Consider the following 22377-nt stretch of genomic DNA (forward strand, 5'->3'; position numbering starts at 1 on the left):
GGCTGGGGATTCGAACCCGCCACCTTAGGTGTACGTGGCTGGCGCCCTAGCCGGTTGAGCTATAGGCGCCGAGCCTTACTCCAGTTTTAAAAGTACTTTCCTTTATGTTTAAATTGTCTGGATTTTGATATTGTACTACGATTATACAAGTGAATATCATTATTTTTAGGAATTATACACGGGTTGAAGGGACATGTCTGCAAACTTACTTTTGAATGATTCAGAAAACAGCAATATGTGTACACATGCATCTTTCTACCTATGGAGATGAGGGGAGGAGAGGGGAGGAAGCCTCGTGGCTGTGTGAAGTTGGTTGATGGAGGGGCAGGGTCTGTGAGCCTGCTTTGTGCTTTCTTACAAGTTCTCGGCTGGGCATAGAGGAGTAGGTAGTAAATACAGGTTGTGAGCTTTCAAAGTTCCAAAGTCCAAAATTCAGAATGCTCCAAAATCTGAAATTTTTTGAGCCAGCCACCTAGCATTTGAAGGAAATGTTCTTTGGAGAAGTTTGGAATTCAGAGTTTTGGATTTGGGATGCTCAAGTGTTAAGTACAATGAGAATATCCCAAAATTAAAAAAAAAAAAACATAAGACATACGCGATTTTAGAAAAATTTTTTTATGAGGCAGCGTCTCACTCTGTCACCCTGGGTGGAGGGCTATGGCATCATCACAGCTCACAGCAACCTCAAACTCTTGGGCTCAAGTGATTCTCTTGCCTCAGCCTCCCAAGTAGCTGGGACTATAGCTGTCTGCCACAGCGCCCGGCTACTTTTAGAGATGGGGTCTCGCTCTTGCTAAGGCTGGTCTCGAACTCCTGAGCTCAGGCGATCCACCTGCCTCAGCCTCCCAGAGTGTTAAGATTACAGGGGTGAGCTACCGTACCTGGCCCTGGTTAGTTTTTCTATTTTTGTTAAAGATGGGGTCTCACTCTTATTCAGGCTGGTCTTGAACTCTTAAGCTCAAGCAATCTCTGGCCTCAGCCTCCCAGAGTGTTAGGATTACGGGCATGAGCCACCGCGCCCAGCCCAGGACTTTCAAATTTATTGAGTGCTCAGAAAGTCTTTTTTCTGCTGGAGAGACACAAATTGGTTTTCTATAATTAGCATCTTACCCTACTAGTTAATAGACATTAATTTATCCTTTAAATTACTGTTTGGTTTCGAAGGTAATATTGGGTGCTCTTACTGCAGATTTATGTAATGTTGATTACCTTTTACTTTCAAAAAAGTCTTCTAAACTAAGCTGCTTTTTTAAAAACCTCCTCCCATTTCTTTCATGTCCACGATGACCTCTCTTTTGGAACTCAGGGGCCAGCCAAAGGTAAGAGATTTCGTTTGTTACTTGGTGCTTCTAAAGGTCTTATGCTCATTATTGAACAATTAGAAATTTTCTTCTTGAAAGTGAAAATGCTGTGTTCTGTCCATTTTATGGAAGTCATGTAAGCTGCCAGCCGACTCATAAACCCGAAGCTGTTCATTGGCATAGGAGGGGCTGGAGGTTTATGGAAAAGCTGCGTTTGCACTTCGACCAATTCTGGGCAGTCTCTTAGCAACTGCAACAGAGATTCCTTTTGTGCCGTAGACTGGCTCAAAACTGGTAGTTCCAAACTGCGGTCAAACTGTGCTGGGCCGACTCATCCTTCCTTGTTCTCGAGACAGCTGGGAATTCATTCCCAGGCCAAGAGAAACCTGCTTGGGCCCACAGCCTCCTCAAGAGAATTTGATCTCTGATTTGAACCCAGATTCTAAAGAAGCTTCTGTGGGATGGGTTAGTTCCTCTTTCTCTTAGGGATTTTTTAGGGTGTTCAGTTGCTGTTCGTAAGGCTACATATGTATATGTAATTAATCCCTGTGGTTGGATAGTAAGTTGTTTTTATTTCTCTATTGTCAACAATTCTATTGATGTTATGACTTAATTATTTTCAGACAGAGTCTCACTGTGTCACCTAGTGTAGAGTGCTGTAGCGTCACAGCTCACAGCAACCTCAAACTCCTGGGCTTAAGCGATTCTCTTGCCTCAGACTCCCAAGTAGCTGGGACTACCAGTGCCTACTACCATAACCACTGTGCTACGGGTGCTGAGCCAGTTATGACTTTATTTTAACAAATAATTTTTAAGTTTTGCTCTTAATACACATCGTTATCTTCATTTTTCAACAGGTATTTGCCTATGATCATTGTTTTTGGTCTATGGATGAGTCGGTCAAGGAAAAGTACGCAGGTAACAGAGGACAGTGTCCCATCAGCCACTGACAGTGGAGGAAGGGGTTTCAGCAGTTTTTGTACATACCACCATAGTAATTTTTGGTGTAACTTTAGAAACTACAATTTCCTGTAGTGTTTTCGCTATTAGAGTTTTTAGCTTGATTGGAAAATGTGCTGTTCTTGTTATAAGATGATACAGTCAAATGAGTGGGGCACACAGTGGAGTTTCTCTCTCTGTCTCTATCACACACACACACACACAGGTCTTAGATGAGACCAGGAGCGCACAGTTACCACGTACACTTCCCTGGATGCCTGGGACAGGTCTAGAGAGGGAGTGTGGCTCCGTGAAAGACCCAGGTTCTGGTCTCCGCTGTCCTGGCCACTTGCAAGACTTCATTAAATCACTTTACCTTTCAGAGCTTCAGTTTCCTTTCTTTGATGGAGAGGAGTATACCATACTCTCTCCAAATGTTGTTTTTCCTCTCAAACTCTATTATTCTGTTATTCTCCTGACTGCCTCAAGCCCCGTTTTACACAAGTTTGGGACAACATGACAGCCTTGTGTTTTCTTTATCCCTACCCACTTCTGTCACCTGTTTCTTTCTTCTTATTTTTTTTGAGACAGTCTCACTTTGTCACCCTTGGCAGAGGGCCGTGGCATCACAGCTCACAGCAACCTCAGACTCCAGGGTTTAAGCGATTCTCTTGCCTCAGCCTCCTCCCGAGTAGCTGGGACTACAGGCGCCTGCCGCAACACCCGGCTATTTTTAGTGGCGGGTCTCACTCTTGCTCAGGCTGGTCTTGAACCTGTGATCTCAGGGCAATCCACCCACCTTGGCCTCCCAGAGTGCTGGGATTACAGGCATGAGCCACCAAGCCCGGCCTTGTTGCCTGTTTCTAAGCAATCTCTCTCTTTTTTTTTTTTTTATTTTTGAGACAGAGTCTCAAGCTGTCGCCCTAGGTAGAGTGCTGTGGTGTTATAGCTCATAGCAACCTCTAACTCCTGGGCTCAAGTGTTCCTCTTGCCTCAGTTTTTTCTATTTTTAGTAGAGATGGGGTCTCGCTTTTGCTCTAGCTGATCTCAAACCCATGAGCTCAAGCAATCCACCCTCTTCGGCCTTCCAGATGAGCAGTCTACGCTCCTCAACCTCCCAGATAAGCCGTCTCTTTTAAATATTGGGCATCGTATTGTTTGGGCCTCTGCTATGAGAAGATTAATAGTATGGCTGTTTCAAAAATTACGATTCATTTGATCTAGGTGGCCCATGATGCCCTAGTGTCAGAAGTATGATAAATTAGCTGGTGAGTTACCTGGCCAGTGACATGTGATGGCACCATTGCCGTAACCCAGAGCACCCAGTTCTTCATGTCACATTCGAGACTCAGTGGGATTAGATGACGCCAAAGTCAGGTTCACTTTTGATCACATGCGCTGTTGTCTGTCTCATTTGGCCCATGAGGGAGAACTTGACTTTATCATTTATGTCTGGGACTGAAAGGAAGGACATTCCCAAGGTCTCAGTGCCTATCCTTACTGGTATGTGCTCTGGGTCCTGTAATTAGAAACTTTCCCTGAGGAAGAGAGAGGTGGGGATTGGTATATGTGACTGTTCTGAACTCCAGTACCCACTGCATAAAGGCACTGGTTCAATGGAACATAGTTATAAAAAGGGGCACACCTGGTCCCAAGTACAGATTTTGGGTATTCGTAATCATTGATTATAAACAGTTCATTGGCTGTCTGCACTGTATTACCGTACAGCGGTGGTTGGTGGTTATGCAAATATGTATCGTAGGGAAATTTTTGCCAGTTTTCCCTCATGTGCTAACTAGATAGACCCTGAACAGCACAAGCCTTTGGAGGCGCTCATCACGTTTAAACGTCGTATTTGGAGATAAATAAGCTGATTGTACATTTTAGAGAGGTTCGTGTTTATTGGTTTTGATTTTTGAATTGTTCATCTGGCGTTTTGACTTAAAACATCCTTCTTTCTCTGTTTCAGGTCAAGATGATGTTTTCAAGTGCCTTGGGGAGAATATCCTTCAGAATGCTTTCGATGGATACAATGCGTGCATCTTTGCCTATGGACAGACTGGTAATGTTGAACGACACGAAATCCCACAAGCAAATGTCTGTCACAGAGAAAACAGAGCCGTGTTACTGAGGCGCACACGGCTCATTTATTCTGTGTTATTTTCTTTTTCAGATAGATGATGAAAATAGGAAATAAGCAGTTTGTAAGAGGGTGTGGTAGAGTTAGGGTTAGGGTCCTTTCCTTTACTGATCTCACAAGGCATTTGTGGACTTCTTCTATTTTTTTTTTTCTTCTTGAGACAGTCTCACTTTGTCGCCCTGGGTAGAGTGCCGTGGTGTCATCGTAGCTCACAGCAACCTCAGACTCATGGGCTTGAGCAATCCTCTTGCCTCAGCTTCCTGAGTAGCTGGGACTACAGGTGCTCACCACAATGCCCAACTAGTTTTCTGTTTTTAGTAGAGATGGGGTCTTGCTGTTCCTCAGGCTGGTATTGAACTCCTGAGCTCAAGCTGTCTACCTGCCTTGGCCTCCAAGTTTTTCCTAAAATACAGCTATGACTGGTTTTTCTTTCTTTTTTTTTTTTTGAGACACAGTCTCACTTTGTCACCCTTGGTAGAGTGCCATAGCGTCATAGCTCACAGCAACCTCAAACTCTTGGGCTCAAGGGATTCTCTTGCCTCAGTCTCCCAAGTAGCTGAGACTATAGGTGCCCACCACAACAACTGGCTGTTTTTTAGAGACAGGGGCTTGCTCTTGCCCAGGCTGGTCTTAAACCAGTGAGCTCAGGTAATCCACCTGCCTTGGCCTCCCAGAGTGTTAGGATTATAGGCATGAGCCACTGCACCTGGCATATAGCTGTGACTGTTGAACATATTACTAGCCATGCCCCCCCATATATGTATGTGTGTGTGTGTGTATATATAATTTATTTATTTATTTATTTAGAGACAGAATCTCACTATGTTGCCCTTGGTAGAGTACTGTGGCATCACAGCTCATAGCAACCTCCAACTCTTGGGCTTAAGTGATTCTTTTGTCTCAGCCTCCTAAGTAGCTGGGACTACAGGCGCCTGCCACAATGCCTGGCTTTTTTTTGTTTCAGTTGTCATTGTTGTTTTAGCTGGCCAGGGCCGGGTTAAAACCCGCCAGCCTTGGTGAATGTGATTGACACCATAACCACTGTGCTATAGGTGCTGAACCTTTTTTTTTTTGAGACAGAGTCTTACTTGGTCACCCTCGGTAGAGTACCATGGCGTCTTAGCTCACAGCAACCTCAAACTCTTGGGTTCAAGCAATCTTCTTACTTCAGCCTCCAAGTAGCTGGGACTACAGGTGCCTGCCACAATGCCCAGCTGTTTTTTAGAGATGGGGGTCACACTCTTGCTGAGGCTAGTCTTGAACCTGTGATCTCAGGGCAATCCACCCACCTTGGCCTCCCAGAGTGCTAGGATTGTAGGCGTGAGCCACTGAGCCCAGCCCCTTAACCTTTAAAAAATTTTTTTTGAATAGCTTTAAGAATCATAACAGAGAAAATACCAAAAAGAATACGCTTGTTACTTCCTACTGGCTATAATTGATAAGGAGCTTTCTTGGCTTCTGTAACTCTGGTCAAGGAAAGGAAATCTATTTAAAGTGAAAACTATAATAGCTACTGGAGTATATGTAGCCTACAACTTGTCCAGTTGGAAATGTGCTTCTTAGAAACGCCTTTGTGATGTTTTCAGGAAGCACCGTGTGTAGCGGCACACTGCGGAGGGCAACACAGGGAGACTGTCTCAAAAAAAAAAAAAAAAATTACTTTTTGGTTTGTACATTAATGCCAAGAGCTAACTCTTGGGGATAACCAGTGTTCTTTATGGTATAATTAGTGGTTAGGAGCTGTAACAGTAGTACTCAGAGTATGAATCTTCTCAGATTATTTCAGGAAACTTTTCAAACCTCACTTTTTTTGTTGTTTTTCATGTGTGAAGGCAACTGAAGGTTTTTTCTTGCTAAATGGCATTTACCTTTGACTTTCTGCACTTATTATGTTAACCGTTGCCTTTGTTCTGAGCTTTGGAAAGAGGATTATATATTTAAACTTCCTAAAGAGACTCTGTTAACTCTGACTTTCACTTTTTAGGGTCTGGAAAGTCTTACACCATGATGGGCACAGCAGACCAACCCGGACTAATCCCAAGACTTTGCAGTGGACTCTTTGAACGAACTCAGAAAGAAGAAAATGAGGAGCAGAGTTTTAAAGTAGAGGTGTCCTACATGGAGATTTACAATGAAAAAGTCCGAGACCTCCTTGACCCCAAAGGGTAAAAGACTTGATAAGACTTCAGTGTTTTAGCATTATACACTAAAACGGACGTAATAAGTTGGCTTAAGTGAAACTGTTATGTCGCACTCCAGTAGAGAATCATCTAATTCTTGCCTCTGTAATTTCTTTTGGGTCCTTACAGCCAGTTCTGGGCTTTTGAACCTGGGGCTGGTGTGAGAGAGGAGTTGGAAGGCTAGGGACGAGGGGTTGAGCAGGCATGAAATGGCCTTTCTCAGGGTCATCCAAAGTCACAAACAAAAAGTTTCTAGTGAAAATCATTTTCACTAAATGGTACTTTTAAAAAATTAGTTTGTTGTTATATTTTTTATTTTTAGGAGGGGAATGGGATCTTTCTCTATTGCCCAGGATAGCATGCAGTGGCATCATGATCGCTCACTGCAGACTCAAACTTCTGGGCTTAAGTGATCCTCCTGCTTCAGCCTACAGAGTAGCTGGGACTAGAGGTGTGTACCACCGTGCTGGCTAATGTTTCTATTTTTATAGAGATGGGGTCTCACTATGTAGTCCAGGCTGGTGTCTAACTCTTGGCCTCAAGTGGTCCTCTTGCCTTGGCCTCCCAAAAGTGCTAGGATTACAGGCATGAACTACTTACTGTGCCCCCATGCCCAGTTGTGAGTTTTATTTTTTTAAAAAACTAAGAAATTTTGGGTATTTGTTTGCAGTTTCAGCCTCTGAAGCAAAGGAGACCCTTAATCAAAGAAATGAAACCTGGTCTTTAGTTAATTTTAAAGGTTCGCAGGAAAACAAAGTGCCTTTGATTTCATAGCATAGACCTTGAAACAGAAAGGGGTCTGATGTGTTCCAAAGCCTTCAAACATGTTCTTATAACCTGGTCAACATAGCAAGACCCTGTCTGGACAAAAAATCGAAAAATTAGCTGGATGTCATAGCATGGACCTACAGTTCCACCTACTTGGAAGGCTGAGATAGGAGAATCACTTGAGCCAGGACTTCAAAGCTGCAGTGAACTATGATGAGGCCCTTGCACTCCAGCTTGAGTGACAGAAAAAGATCCAGTTCTTTAAAAAAAAAAAAGAATAGGGTTTGAACCTGGCCTGGGCCAGGTAAACAACAATGACAACTGCAACAACAAAAAAAATAAGCGGGCATTGTGGCAGGCACCTGTAGTCCCAGCTACTTGGGAGGCTGGGGCAAGAGAATCGCTTTTTTTTTTTTTTTTTTTGAGACAGAATTTTATTATGTTGCCCCTCAGTAGAGTGCCAGCATCACAGCTCACAGCAACCCCAAACTCTTGGGCTTAAGTGGTTCTCTTGCCTCAGCCTCCCAAGTAGCTAGGACTACAAGGTGCCCCCTACAATGCCCGGCTATTTTTTGGTTGCAGTTGTCGTTGTTTAGCAGGCTTGGGCTGGGCTTGAACCTGCCAACTTCAGTGTATGTGGCTGGTGCTCTACTCACTGAGCTACGGGCACCGAGCCACAAGAGAATCGCTTAAGCCAAGAGTTTCGGGTTGTTGTGAGCTGTGACACTACGGCACTCTACCGAGGGTGATAAAGTGAGACTGTCTCAAAAAAAAAAGTTGTTGTGATTCTATAGCCATATTTGAACTTGACAGGGAAGGGTCGTAGGGGAAGGTTTCTGAGGAAATCTGTTCATTGCACAGAAAGTACTTTGAGTTCAGACTTTTGGGAAGTGCCGTAGTGGGAAGAAAGAGATGGAGATGATGGCCATGGCCTGTGGCTTGTTGATGTGAAAGCAATATTAGCAAGGTCACAGAGCCAAGGTGCTGAGGCTCATGGAAAGTTTGGAGACAGTCAGAGGGCATGAGCTTTTGTTTGGATGAAGATGATGATCAAGGAGAAATGAATCGTACGATGCTCAGTCAGGAGAAAACAGTCCTCAGCCTCTTGGGCCCTCAGTTGACTTTGGCAGAGATAATAATCTTCAGGCCTCACACAGGAAGTGTTTCTATACAAACTTTACTTAACAAACAGTTATCGAGCGATCATTATCGTGCTGGGCCCCGTGCAAGTCAGCACAAGAACACACAGTATGGACAGAATGAGACTTTTTTGTAAACCAGTTATCATGATACAGGGTACAGCATTTGTGGATCCAAAGCCCGTGCTGTTTTATTTTTTAACTTGTGAAAGACAGCAAAGAGGGAACGACCTACCTCGCGCGGAGAGGCAGGGAATATTCCACAGATGGTGAATTTTGCACTGAGTAGGACATTGTCTACTGAGGAGTTAGGTGTGAACTGTTCAGGCCTAGGACCAGCCCGTGCCAAAGCATGGAGGTGTGAAGCAGTCACCTGTTTGGAGAGTGACCTCGAAGTTCAGTAAGAAGGCCAGAGATGGGCAGATGATGGCCCGGGTCCCCACGGCTTGCTGAATACTGTACCCTGGACATTTTCGCACCCTGCCTTGAATACTAGATTTTCACCTCTATGGAGATCATCGCTTTGAGGTGCAGCCCAGACTCACTCTTTCCAGAAATTCTTAGCTGACGGACTTTCTATGTTGTGACTCCACGGTGCTTTTGTGGAGTAGCTCCATCTTTACTATAAAATCTACGCTTGTTTAGAGTATCGGATGGTTCCTATGTGCTCCTTTAGTGTGTGTGTTAGTAATTGACAGCATTTGGATTTGGATTCACAAAGCGCTGGACCCTGGTCCTCTGCTTATTACCTCCTGAGCAAGTTCCTTACAAGTTCTAGTCCTGACTTGAACAGAAGGGAATGAAGTTACTACGCAGGATCTCAGAGGGCTGTTGTGAGGATAGCTTGGGGGCATGCACTTGTGGTCTTCTTTATCTGCAGTTATATGGTAATAAGTGACGTTTTACTGGTTGATCCCAGGGTACTTTGGATTCCAAATTATTAGAAAACATTCAGTGATAGTCAGTACACCAGCGGACAATAAACATTCTAGATTTGAGTCACTCCCGCGTTCTCTGACTTTGCTGCTTACGTGAAAGGCTGCTCTGTTCAGCGGGATTTCTGGTATCTTCGGGTGTGGTTTCAGAGTCTGCACTGGCTGTGGGTGTCTCCTCCTCTCCCCTCCTGCCTCTTGTTACTGCTGCCCCTGCTCCCAGGCAGGGGAGCTGATGGCCTTGCGTCTTCTTTGTCACCTTATCCTCTCTCTCTCCACGTGGTTAGACAAGTGCGTTTGTTCTTTTGCCAGAACTCTGCTAGGAGCTGCAGACCCCAAGATTAGTAAGACATTGCTCTTGGTGTCCTGGGGCCCAAAATCTATTAAAGAACGGATATATGTCAATTAATTCTGACTTAAGGTGAGGATTAGGGGAAGGTGAGTCAGCAGAGGTGGACAAGGGCAGATTATAAAAGAGCATGCATATCATACACACACACGCAAATCAAGGTGGGGATTATAGAGCTTATTTAGCAGGCATTGAACAACAACCGAAGAATTTTAAGCATTATGATTCATTATTTATTTAAAAAAAAACAAGGCCAGCCCTGGTGGATCATGCCTGTAATCCTAGCACTTTGGGAGGCTGAGATGTGGCAGTCGTTTGAGCCCAGCTTGGGCAACATAGACCCCTTCCCCACAAAACCCAGAAAAATTAGCTAAGTGTGGTGGCAGGTACCTCTAGTCCCAGCTAATTGGGAGGTTGAGGGAAGAGGATTGCTTAAGTCTGCAGGTTGGTGCTGCAGTGAGCTGTGATTGCATCTCTGTATTCTAGCCCGGACAACAGAGTGGTACCCTGTCCCCCCCTCCCCCAAAAAAATAACCAACAGGATTTTGTGTAGTTCAAAATAAGCATACATTCATGCTATAAAATACAGATAAATAAAAGAACATAAAATAAGAATCAGCTGTGTTCTCAGGATCAATACGTATATATTATATATACATGGTATTGATAGATGGCCCTCAATCAGGCAGAACAACAGATGGTCTTTTTAAAACATTTTATTTTTAATTGACAAATAATAATTTTATGTATTTGTGAAATACCTTGTGTTGTTTTGATACATGTATACATTATGGGATGATTCAATCAAGCTAAGTAATGTCTCTCTCACATCATATACTGTTTTTATAGGGTGGGTAAACATTTAAAATTTTTTAGCAATTTTGAAATATACATTCCAGGCAGTCCTCAGGTTACAAACGAGATTTCTATAGGTTTGTTCTTAAGTTGAATATTTAAGTTGGAACAGGCGCATATTACCTGTAATAACCTCTGTTCATTCATACGAGAAGGCTGATTGATGTAGTTGGGTGTTCGTAACTCGCCACCCTGCTGTGCAAGAGATCCCAAGAACTTATTCCTTCTTACTGAAACTTTGGGCCCTTTGAATGACAGCTCGGCAAATATTGATAATATTTTTTGATTTATATTAAGTGTGCTGTATACAAAGTCTGACGATTAAGTTTGCAAACTTGCCCCCAAATGCCTAAGTTGGCAGCACTGTACAGACAACTTGCCAGGGTTTCATAACTTTGATGTATCAGGGTCTCAGAGCTGCGTCTGTGTTGATGTGTGGTGGTGTTTTGGTGAGTGGCATTGGTTATTGTGTGTTTTTGTGTGTGTATCATGAGAATGTCAGAGCTTAGAGTGATGAACAAACATTCCTAATTTTCTTGTTAAACTTGGCAAGAGTGGAAGTGAAATCATGTTAGCTCAAGTTCATGGGGATGATGCCACGAGGAAAATAGCAGTGTACGAATGGGTTACACATTTTTCTGAGAGGAGAGAAAGTGTCACTGATGAAGAGAGGGCAGAGTGGCCAGTAACAACAAAACTGATGAAAAATATTGCAAAAATTTGTCAAGTTTTGCATCAAAATCATTGGCTGACTGTGAGAATCATAGCAGACCAAGTAAAACCATGATAGAGAACAATTAGGAAAATCTCAACTGAAAATTATGGGCCATTTATGGCTCTTGCATCATTGTGGTGCCCCAGCTCACATTGTCACAGCGAGGGAATTTTTAGCCAGTAAACAAATAACTACATTGGAACACCCTCCCTATTCACCTGGTCTGGCCCCCAGTGATTTCTTCCTTTACCAAAAGATAAAGGAAATATTGAAAAGAAGACATTTTTGATGACATTGAGAACATCAAGGATAATAAGAAGAGAGCTTTGATAGCTATTCCAGAAAAACAGTCCCAGAATTGCTCTGCAGGGTGGACTAGGTCCTGGTGCTGGTGCTCAGCTTCCCAAGGGGAGTAAGTCAAAAGCGACTGTTACTGATGTTCAGAAACGACGTGGGTAGCACTTTCCCCAGGGTGTTTGCAAACCTAATCGTCAGACCTCGTATGCTCTGATGCCCTTTACTGAGTTTTCTGATTCCTTGTTTGTTAACAGCTGTAATTTGTTTTCACTTACGAATGAGTAATTTTGACTTTACAGCATTTTTTTCATGCATTTATGCAAATAATCATACTGCCGCCCCCCTTCAGTCGGTCAACGTGTTGAAAGTGCATGAATCTTTTTTTTAGTGTTACAACAGCCTTACGACCCTGTTATTAAATAATTATTAGATCCAGTTCATTGTCTTTTGTCTGTCTGTATTCATGATTGAAATCTGGCTGTAGCTGTTCTTTTTTGCACAGTTAACATTTATGGAGCTTCTGGGCTTGGTACCACATTCTGTGATAAGACAAGTAGATTGTTCCTATTTGTTTGACTCTGCATTCTTTGTGGGAGCAAATAGACATCCCACGGTGTACCCTTCAGCCTGATGTGATATTTCACCAGTCATGAAGTTTTCTTTCCAGCGACGATTTTAAAGTTTATTTAAATTCTTTGGAGATCAAGTCAGTTGGGTTTACTTGTTTGGAATCTTTCTTGAATTCAGTTTGTATTTTTTGGAGCACAGTGGAGTCCTGTTAAAAACAAGTTATTGTTAAAAAAAAAAAATCGTTTCTTTGTTTTTGATGAACAGAAGCCGCCAGACGTTGAAAGTCAGGGAACATAGTGTGTTGGGGCCCTATGTTGATGGACTTTCCAAACTGGCTGTCACAAGCTACAAGGTAACAACATCTTTTATGTGAAATACTTAAATTTAGTGCAGCAAAGTTTGGAGGGGGGTTTAATTCGTTAATGTTTTAAAAAATTTGCCAGAGCATTACTTAATAAAAAATCACTTACAAAAATCTTAGAAAGAGACAGAGACCAGTGAATAAATGTAAAATGAGTAGAATGAAGCTTTATTAATAAATAAACCTCGGGGTTTACCAACTTAGTGGGTCTCAAATGGCTGTGGAATGGATGTAGAAAATTGTGACTTTTACCCTTTTGTACTTTGTTTCCATTTTGTGGCCTCCTTATACTTCTTTTTTAGTTAATGTTTTTTTTTTTCCTTTGAGGTTTTTATAGTGTTGATTTTTTTTTTCTTAAACATTATTCTTTCATTTATACAGCAAAATAGAATTATGTGGTCTTCAAAGTTTTTCATATCTATATCAGGATTATGTTTAGTTCCATGTAACAGAAAAATAGATTTAGGTTTTCGAAACGTGGGTTATTATCTGTTCTTTTCCTTTTTTGGCTATGTAGCCTTCGTGTCTAGAAAGTACCTGGCATATGGTGGGTGCCCTCAAGGTGCATTCGAATGACTGAATCAAAGCATGAGTGGTGATTTAAACAAGACTTCTCACGTGAAAGAAAGATGGAGGTTCACTCTCTAGGGCTGGTATGGTGGCTCCAAGGATGCTCTTAGGGATGTAGAGTCCTTCCAGCACTCCACATAGAGAGCTGTAGGGATGCCCAGGTTCTCCTGGTTCAAGATGGCTCAGAACCAACATGTGGTAGCATGCTACTCCCTCCCAGGAGTATTCCCAGACAGCCTGTGTTATGCCTTCAATTGGGTTTGCTTAAACTTAAGTCATGTGGCCAGACTGAGCTGCAAGGGCATCTGGGAAATGTAATCTTTCAACTCTGCAATGAGGTGCTTAAAAGATGGGCTCTTTTGCTGAAGAGAAGACGGGGCAGTGGGAGGCAGTGAGTCAGCTTTCCCCACACATCTTTCTTGTTCCTCAAATTTTTATAAGGTGGATAGGGTGCTACAGCTCTGTATTGTTATTAATGCAACTGAAATCCAGACTGGTTAAGTAACTGAGCTTATAACATTTTAATAAATGGATATCCTATGATTTTTCTATTATACTGTCTCTTTCTTTTTTCGAGAGGCAGGGTCTCAGGGAACAGCGGCCTGATCATAGATTACCGCATCCTTGGACTCCTGGGCTAAAGTGATCCTCCAGTCTCAGCCTCTGCCTCCCAAGGAGTATAGACGTGCACCACCATGCCTGGCTAATTTGTAAAATTTTTGTAGAAATCAGGGTCTTGCTATGTTCTCTAGGCTGGTTTTGAACTCCTGGGCTAACGTGATCCTTTTCCCTCAGCCTTCCAAAGTGTTGGGATTACAGGCCTGAGCCACCACGCCTGGTCATACTATCTCTTTTTTAGTAGTAATATCTGTCAGATGGTAAATCTATGCACAAAATCAATCTCTAGAGGTCCTCATTTTTGACAGCAGGTCTGGTCAGATACACATCAAGGTATGGTAGTTTGTGATGTGCCTGGGTGAAGGAGTTACAGGTTGTTTTTATTTGTTTTTTTTCATATTTCTATAATCTGTTTTAACAATTTACTTGTATTACAGCAGGACGTGGTGGCTCACGCCGGTAATCCTAGTACTCTGGGAAGCTGAGGCGGGTGGATTGCTTGAGCTCACGGATTCAAGATCAGCCTGAGCAAAAGCAAGACCCGTCTAGTAAAAATAGGAAAACTAAGTCAAGAGGATCACTTGAGCCCAAGTTGGAGGTTGCCATGAGCTATGACCCCGTGGCGACAGCTTGAGACTCTGTCTCAAAAAAAAAAAACCAAAAAGCAAAAACCAATATACTTGTATTGCTTTATTGAAGAAATGAAATTTTTCCACATTTCTGAATTAAGTGATTGGCATGGTGTGTTTGTCCTCCTTGTGTGATTCAAAAGCATAGCTTCCGAACTTCTTAAATTCTGAGTCAAAGCCATACCTACAGAAGATAATGCACCTCGAGTTTTCAGCAGGAGCGTTGGGGCTTAAGATTCGTTGAAAATCAAAATGTAAACTCCAGATGTTGACTAAGATGCATTTTGTAGATAGCACAGTTTGAATCTTCACACAAATGCTGAAATGCGCGTCTCTGATTTGTTTCCACGTAGGATATTGAGTCTTTGATGTCTGAGGGTAACAAATCTCGCACCGTGGCTGCCACCAACATGAACGAGGAGAGCAGCCGATCCCATGCGGTTTTCAAAATCACTCTCACGCACACGCTCTATGATGTGAAGTCTGGGGTAGGTGTTCAGATGGGCGACCTTCTTTCACATTTCTAAAGTGGAATGAATTGAAGTCCTGGCTATCTGACTGTAATGAATTGGGGGAGGGGGGAAATCCTGGCTAGACCAAGTGAATTAAGACTCTGGATGAAATACAGAAGCAGCTCTAGATAAATAGGGATTTAAGAGAGCGGATTTGATGGTATGCGTTGTCGGGACACCTGAGCAGGAGTGAGTTCTAGACTGAATTTCTAGGAAAAACTCCCAGAGCAGCACAGATCTGGTCTCCAAGGCTGGTGCCACCTCTGAGGACACCATTAGAACTGTGAGTTCCAGGCACACCCCATGTCTGTGATCCAGGAAGCAGGAATAAAGAGTTGTTTCTGTCAAGCACTTGACGACCCTCAGTCTCTGCCGCAGCCAGAACTGTGTTTGGGCTTCACACTGTGATGGCAACCACATGGGTAGAGTGCTGTGGCATCACGGCTCACAGCAACCTCAAACTCTTGGGCTTAAGCGATTCTCTTGCCTCAGCCTCCCAAGTAGCTGAGACTACAGGCACCTGCTACAATGCCCAGCTGTTTTTTGGTTGTAGTTGTCATTGTTTGGCAGGCCTAGGCCGCATTTGAACCCACCAGCTCTGGTGTATGTGGCTGGCGCCCTAGCCACTGAACTACAGGTGCCAAGCCTTCCTCCCTGGTTTTTTTTTTTTTTTTTTAAATTTTATTTATTTATTTATTTTTGGCTGGGGCTGGGTTTGAACCCGCCACCTCCGGCATATGGGGCTGGCGTCCTACCCTTTTGAGCCACAGGTGCTGCCCTTCCTCCCTGTTTTTATATAAAGTTTTACATGTTTTGCTGTGATGTCTGTCCTCTGTGCATCAGTTTCAAATACCAGAAGCTAAAATAATCACCCTGGCAGATTGCTGTGTTTTGGCAGGATTTTCATTTGCTGAAAGCATATTTTTCTTCTTTTACCATCACAACAAGATTAATATAACAACAAAAAGGTCTTTGTTTCCTATTTCCTTTTCTGCATAAAACAAAAACATACTGAAGACTTTATTTTAAACCAAAAGTACTTTTGATTTGGGAAGCTGTAGATCCTTATTAGCAACATGTTTATTTATAGAAATATAAATGTATATTTTATTTTTTATTTTATTTCATTTACTTATTTTTTAGAGACAGTGTCACTATATTGCCCTTGGTAGAGTGCCGTGTCATCACAGCAGTCTCCAACTCCTGGGCTTAGGCCTCTCAAGTAGCTGGGAATACAGGTTCCCGCTACAAAGTCTGGCTATTTTTTGGTTTCAGTTTGGCTGGGACCAGGTTCAAACCCACCACCCTCAGTATACAGGGCTGGCTCCCTAGCCCCTGAGCCACAGGTGCCGCCCTATTTTATTTTTTGAGACAAAAATCTCACTCTGTTGCCCTGGGTAGAGTACTGTTGTGTCATCATAGCTTATAGCAACCTCAATCTCTTGGGCTCAAGTGATCCTCCTGGCTCATCATGACTCCTGGATACTTTTTCTATTTTTAGTAGAGACGGGGGTCTCTCTCTTGCTCACACTGATCTTAAACTCGTGAGCTCAGGCCATTGATCTGTCTCTGCCTCCCAGAGTGATGGGATTATAGATGTGAGCCATCATTCCTAGCTATAAGTACATATTTTAAAGGAAAGTTTTTAAAAATGATCCACTTTGTAGAGTTTGACATTGTTTTCCTCTATTGCTTCTATTGCTTTTTATACAAAATATATGTATAAAATATCTGTTACATGGGCAGCACCCATGGGTAGAGCTCCAGCCACATACACCCAGGCTGGCGGGTTTGAGCCCAGCCCAGGCCAGCTAAAATCAACAATGACAACTGCAACATAAAATAGCTGGGCGTTGTGGCAAGTGTCTGTAGTCCCAGCTATTTGGGAGGCTGAGGCAAGAGAATCGCTTGAGCCCAAGAGTTTGGAGTTGCTGTGAGCTGTGCACCACTGCACGCTACTGAGAGCTACATTGTGAGACTCTGTCTCAAAAAAAAAGAAAAATCTGTTAATGAATTGATAATAGACATCTTTTTTTTTTGAGACGGAGCTTCAAGCTGTCCCCCTGGGTAGAGTGCCGTGGCATCACAGCTCACAGCAACCTCCAACTCCTGGGCTCAAGCGATTCTCCTGCCTCAGCCTCCCAAGTAGCTGGGACTACAGGCGCCTGCCACAATGCCCGGCCATTTTTTTGGTTGCAGCCGGCATTGTTGTTTGGCGGGCCCGGGCTGGGGATTCGAACCCGCCACCTTAGGTGTATGTGGCTGGCGCCTTAGCCGCTTGAGCCACAGGCGCCAAGTCGACTTTGATAAAGGAAAATATCAGTATATATGTGTATATGTAGTATATTCATCATATATAAATCTGCATAAATCTAATACCCAAAATTATGAAAAAAAGGAATTACATATGAACAAGAGAAAAAACTTTGGAAAGTGGTTTGAGTTTTTGAGAATTTTTATTTTATTTTATTTTTTTTTGACACAGAGCCTCACTATATTGCCCTTGGTAGAGTGCTGTGGTATCACAGCTTACAGCAACCTCAAATTCTTGGGCTTAAGTGATTTTCTTGCCTCAGCCTCCCTGGTAGCTGGGACTACAGGTGCCCACCACAATGCCCAGCTATTTTTTTTTTTTCTGTTGTTGTCATTGTTGTTTAGCAGGCCCTGGCCAGGTTTGAACCCAGCAGCCCCAGTGCGTGTGTCTGGCGCCTTAACCACGGAGCAACAGGTGCTGAGCCCTAGAGTTATTCTGTTTTATAAAAGTCAGATAATTTATTTTATGTTTTTTTTTGAGAGGGATTCTCGCTGTGTTGCCCTATGCTAGAGTGCCATGGAGTCATAGCTCACAGAAACCTCAAACTCCTGGTCTCAGGCAGTCCTCCTGCCTCAGCCTCCCCAGTAGTTGGGAGTACAGGTGTGGGCCATCATGCCTAGCACAGTTTCTATTTTTTTCGCTGTTTTTGGCTGGGGCTGGGTTTGAACCCACCACCTCCGGCATATGGGGCCGGCGCTCTACTTCTTTGAGCCATAGGTGCTGCCCCCAGTTTCTATTTTTAGCAGAGTTGGTTTCTCACTTTGCTTAGGCTGGTCTTTTTCTCCTGACCTCAAATGATCCACCTACCTCACCCTCCCAGAGTGCTAGGATTGCAGGACTGAGCCACCACACCAGACCTGAATACCCCATTCTATTGAATGCTATGCAGACCTAAGGAACTTTATTTTTTTTGAGACAGAGCCTCAAGCTGTCCCCCTGGGTAGAGTACTGTGGCATCATAGCTCACAGCAACCTCCAACTCCTGGGCTCAAGTGAGTCTCCTGCCTCAGCCTCCCAAGTAGCTGGGACCACAAGCACCTGCCACAGTGCCTGGCTATTTTTTTTGGTTGCAGCCATCATTGTTGTTTTGGCGGGCCCAGGTGGGGAGTGGAACCCACCACCTTAGGTGTATGTGGCTGGTGCCTTAGCCACTTGAGCCACAGGCGCCAAGCCCAGACCTAAGAAACTTACTGAAATTACAAAACAACTAGTAGCAGATGTTAGGCTATGAGCTGTTGCTTCTTTTTTTTTTTTTCTAAGATAGAGTATCACTTTGCTGCCGTGGCTAGAGTGCCATAGTGTCATAGCTCACAGCAACCTCAAACTCTGGGGTTCCAGTGATCCTCTTGCCTCAGCCTCACAAATAGCCACGACTACAGGTTACAATGCCTGGCTAGTTTTTTTTTCTATTTTTAGTATAGATGGGGTCTCCACCTGCCTTGGCTTCCCAGCATGCTGGGATTAGAGGCATGAGCCACCATGCTTGGCCCAGATTAACCTTTTTTTCTTTTTTTGGTGCCGTGACTTGGATAGACTAACTTTTTTTAAATATCAGTAAGACTTTCAAGTATTTGTCTCCGGATTGTTGGTAAATATTCATGCAGTTTTAAGCACAGTTTCCGATCTTGGTAAAATTTATATCTTGTAAGCACTCAGAATTTGTATTGGGCTTCCTTCCCAGCAGCCCTCTTTGGAGGTACTATTTTTCTGGGATAGTTATTCTGTCTGATTAGTAGAGTTTTGTAAATATTGTATGTATCCACTACTAATGGATACATACAAAAAAAATGCTTTTTAATAGCATTTTATAGCAACAGAAAATAATTTATGTAGAACGCAACAAAAGGATTTAGATCACGAGCCCGTTTGGTACCACTTTCTGTATTCTTTACAGTTTATTAGTGTTTGTCCGTTCACTTTGTAGACGTCTGGGGAGAAAGTGGGCAAACTGAGCTTGGTGGATTTAGCCGGCAGTGAACGGGCAACGAAGACCGGAGCTGCTGGCGACAGACTGAAGGAGGGAAGCAACATTAACAAGTGGGTTTCCCAGAAGCTTGTGTGTGGAGCTTTATTGGTGTAGACGCTAAATGGGGGAACATCTGTGGATGTTAAAATAATAATAATCTGTGGATTCTGGAATGATTAAGGCTACAGTGAATTAATAGTTTTGGAATTTTTTCTAGTATCTTCTGCAGGCCTGAGCTCATTCGAGCCTTGGGATATCTGATGGGGCTGGCTGTCAAAGCAGGCAGGCTGGCTCAACAGTGGGCCTATCCAGGTTTGGGGCTTGGGAATTCTTTTCATAGTGGGGCTCCTGTGCTTTGTAGGGCATTCAGCAGCATCCTTGGCTGCAGCCCCCCAGATGGCGGTAATGCGTGCCACCTCTTCTGCCCCCCGTGGCTGACAGGCCAGCCCCTGGATGCTGTGTGCTGTTTCCTTTGAGGCCCAGTCACCCTCCCGGTTGGGAACCGCTGGTCTAAGCTGCAGAAGGGAACGGAGACAGTGGTCCCCCCAGAGCAGCTGTGGGTCTTCACCCTGTGTTGCTGTTTGAACCAGTCACACACGTATAAGCCCCGCTGGGCCTTCCCTCCTCTAACCGCTGCTGGGGCTGCTGTTTTTGTCCTGGCCCTGGGCAGCTGCTGCTTCGCAGAGGAATGTTTCGTTTCCCAGCCCTTCATACAGTTACAGCTTCTCCCTCAAGCCACATTGCGACCTCCTGGTGGGTGGGAATCTCTTCCATCCTCAGTAACCGCCTGGAGATGATAGGACACCTTCAGCCAGGTGCTTCCTCCTGCTCGACCGTATGGATGTAGCCAGTCCCTGGGTTACAGACAGGACCCGTTTCTGTAGACATGTGTTCTTCAGCTGAATTTGTATGTAAGCTGGAATAGGTACATTCATCTTGTCCTGTGATAGCCTCTGTTTGTAAGTGCAAGTCATACGTCACTTGGATGTGTATAACTTAGGGCCTTAACTATAACAGCCCCAATTTGAAAGTGTGAGTTGTACATAAGTTGGATGTGTGTAACTCAAGCTGACTATATTATCTTTACCTTGTACTGTGTTTTAATCATTATATTGTACTTGTGGCTTCTTAAGAATATGTGGCATTTGTGTTGTTATTTTAATTTTATTTTTTTGAGACAGAATCTCACTCTGTCGCCCTGGGTAGAGTGCTGCGGTATCATCACAGCTCACAGCAACATCAGTCTTTTGGGCTCAATAGATGCTCTTGCCTCAGCCTCCCAAGTAACTGGGACTAAAGGTGCCTGCTGAGACACCTGGCTAGTTTTTTTTTTTTTTTTTTTTACTATTTTTAGTAGAGACTAGGGTCTCGCTTTTGCTCAGAGTGGTCTCAAACTCCTGAGCTCAAGGGATCTACCCACGTCAGCCTCCCAGAGTGCTAGGATTATAGGTGTGAGCCACGGAGCCCAGCCTTACGTTGTTATCTTGACCTGAAGATTTATGGCTCATGTTTTTTCTACCAAAAAAGGGGGGGGGGTGCTAAGCATTTTTATTGCTTAAGGTCGCGTTAGAGGGACCAGCTCTAAACAGCGGAGAGTTCTGTGCCCCAGAGCTGAGCAGCAGATTGCTGACAGGGGCCCTCGTACATGCAGGGCAGGGCAGGGCAGGGCAGGGCATCTTGGTTTGCAATCTCTGCTGACATGACGTTGGGAATATTCCAGTTTTTGTGATTATCATCATCTGTTGTTACCCCATGCAGGTCCCTCACAACCCTCGGACTGGTTATCTCGGCCCTAGCAGATCAGAGTGCGGGCAAAAACAAGAACAAGTTTGTTCCATATCGTGACTCAGTTCTCACTTGGCTGCTCAAAGTAAGTTCTGTTTTGTTTTGTTTTGTTTTACCCCCCCGACATACTTTTGGTGGATGGTAAGAAGGAAGAGTGAAGAGTAGCCTGTTAGGCCCTTCAAGTTATCACCTCTTTCCCCACTGCCCAGGTTTATAATGATAAGCACTATGCTGAGAGACTCAGCCTGAGTTTCTTCCCAGCCACCAGAACCCGGGTGCAGGCGGTTGTTGGGCACACACTGAATCACACAGCTGCTTCTGGAGACTTTGGGAACTAGAAGAAGGAACTCGTGCCACTCTGAGGCGGAGGGAGCTCAGGAAAGGCGTTTCCACGGCCTCACACCCTCGGCCGGACCCCTCCTGCTTTCCCACAGACCCCTTTTGTCTGGCTGACAGCGTAGACCTTGTTTTGTGTTTAACTTCAAGACATTTTGGACCCCCTTTGCTGTTTCACTTTACTCGTAATTTTAGTTCGTTTTCAGCTTCTTAAAAGTATTGTTAAAGAATACAGAGCAGAGCACACAGTCACCGATGATTAATTGGTTCAGTGTGAACAAGAGAGACGGGAAGGAGCAGGAAAAAGCCTCGATGACGTGCTGGTGGACACTGAGCGCTCCGTGTTCTCGGGCTCACAGCACAGCAGGGGAAATAGGACGCACACAAGCTCAGGATGGAGTCTACGCCAGAGACCGTGATTAGGAGTTTGGGGAAAAAAGAGACCATTTCCAGGTTTCCTTGTGTGGCACCATGCTCAGCTCATTTTTTAATACTTTATTTTATTTTACCTATATTTAACTTTAATTTTATTATTTTATTTTATTTTTATTATTTTTTGAGTCAGAGTCTCGGTCACCCTTGGTAGAGTGCTGTGGTATCATAGCTTACGGCAACCTCAGACTCTTAGGCTGGGACTACAGGCGCCCACCTCAATGCCCAGCTAGTGTTTCTATATTTAATAGAGAGCCTTTCGGGTTTCCTTTAGTCTTCTCCAGGTGTGTGGTGAATGGGAACTCGAGGATACAAGTTACAGTGATAGTTTAACTCTTTTTATTTGGAGGAGGGGGAGACAGCCTCATTTTGTCACCCTTGGTAGAGTACATGGTGTCATAGCTCACAGCAACCTCAAACTCTTGGGCTCAAACAATCCTCTTGCCTCAGCCTCCTGAGCAGCTGGGATTACAGGTGCCTGCCACAACGCCCAGCTATTTTTAGAGATGGGATCTTGCTCTGGTTCAGGTGGGTCTCGAACCTATGAGCTCAGGCAATCCACCCACCTTGGCCTCCCAAGTGCTGGGATTACAGGTGTGAGCCACCGCACCAGGTTGATAGTTTAACTCCTTATACAGGTGTCAGCCTTTTTTTTTTTTTTTTTTTTTT

The 22377-nt window shown here is 43.9% G+C and overlaps 1 protein-coding gene across 1 annotated transcript in view; it reads left to right on the forward strand.

The window, feature by feature from the left end:
* Positions 1 to 22377, forward strand: part of KIF13B (kinesin family member 13B) — a 161898-nt gene that overhangs the window by 41596 nt on the left and 97925 nt on the right. The window contains exons 3-10 of the mRNA XM_023515544.1: positions 1307 to 1319; positions 2159 to 2219; positions 4210 to 4302; positions 6365 to 6545; positions 12450 to 12537; positions 14717 to 14851; positions 19114 to 19226; positions 20914 to 21025. Coding sequence (XP_023371312.1) covers positions 1307 to 1319; positions 2159 to 2219; positions 4210 to 4302; positions 6365 to 6545; positions 12450 to 12537; positions 14717 to 14851; positions 19114 to 19226; positions 20914 to 21025 — 796 coding nt within the window. The remainder of the gene's footprint in view (positions 1 to 1306; positions 1320 to 2158; positions 2220 to 4209; positions 4303 to 6364; positions 6546 to 12449; positions 12538 to 14716; positions 14852 to 19113; positions 19227 to 20913; positions 21026 to 22377) is intronic.

The sequence above is a fragment of the Otolemur garnettii genome, unplaced genomic scaffold, assembly GCF_000181295.1.
Source record: "Otolemur garnettii isolate 467f Iridium unplaced genomic scaffold, OtoGar3 scaffold00074, whole genome shotgun sequence".
NCBI classification, from domain to species: Eukaryota; Metazoa; Chordata; class Mammalia; order Primates; family Galagidae; genus Otolemur; species Otolemur garnettii.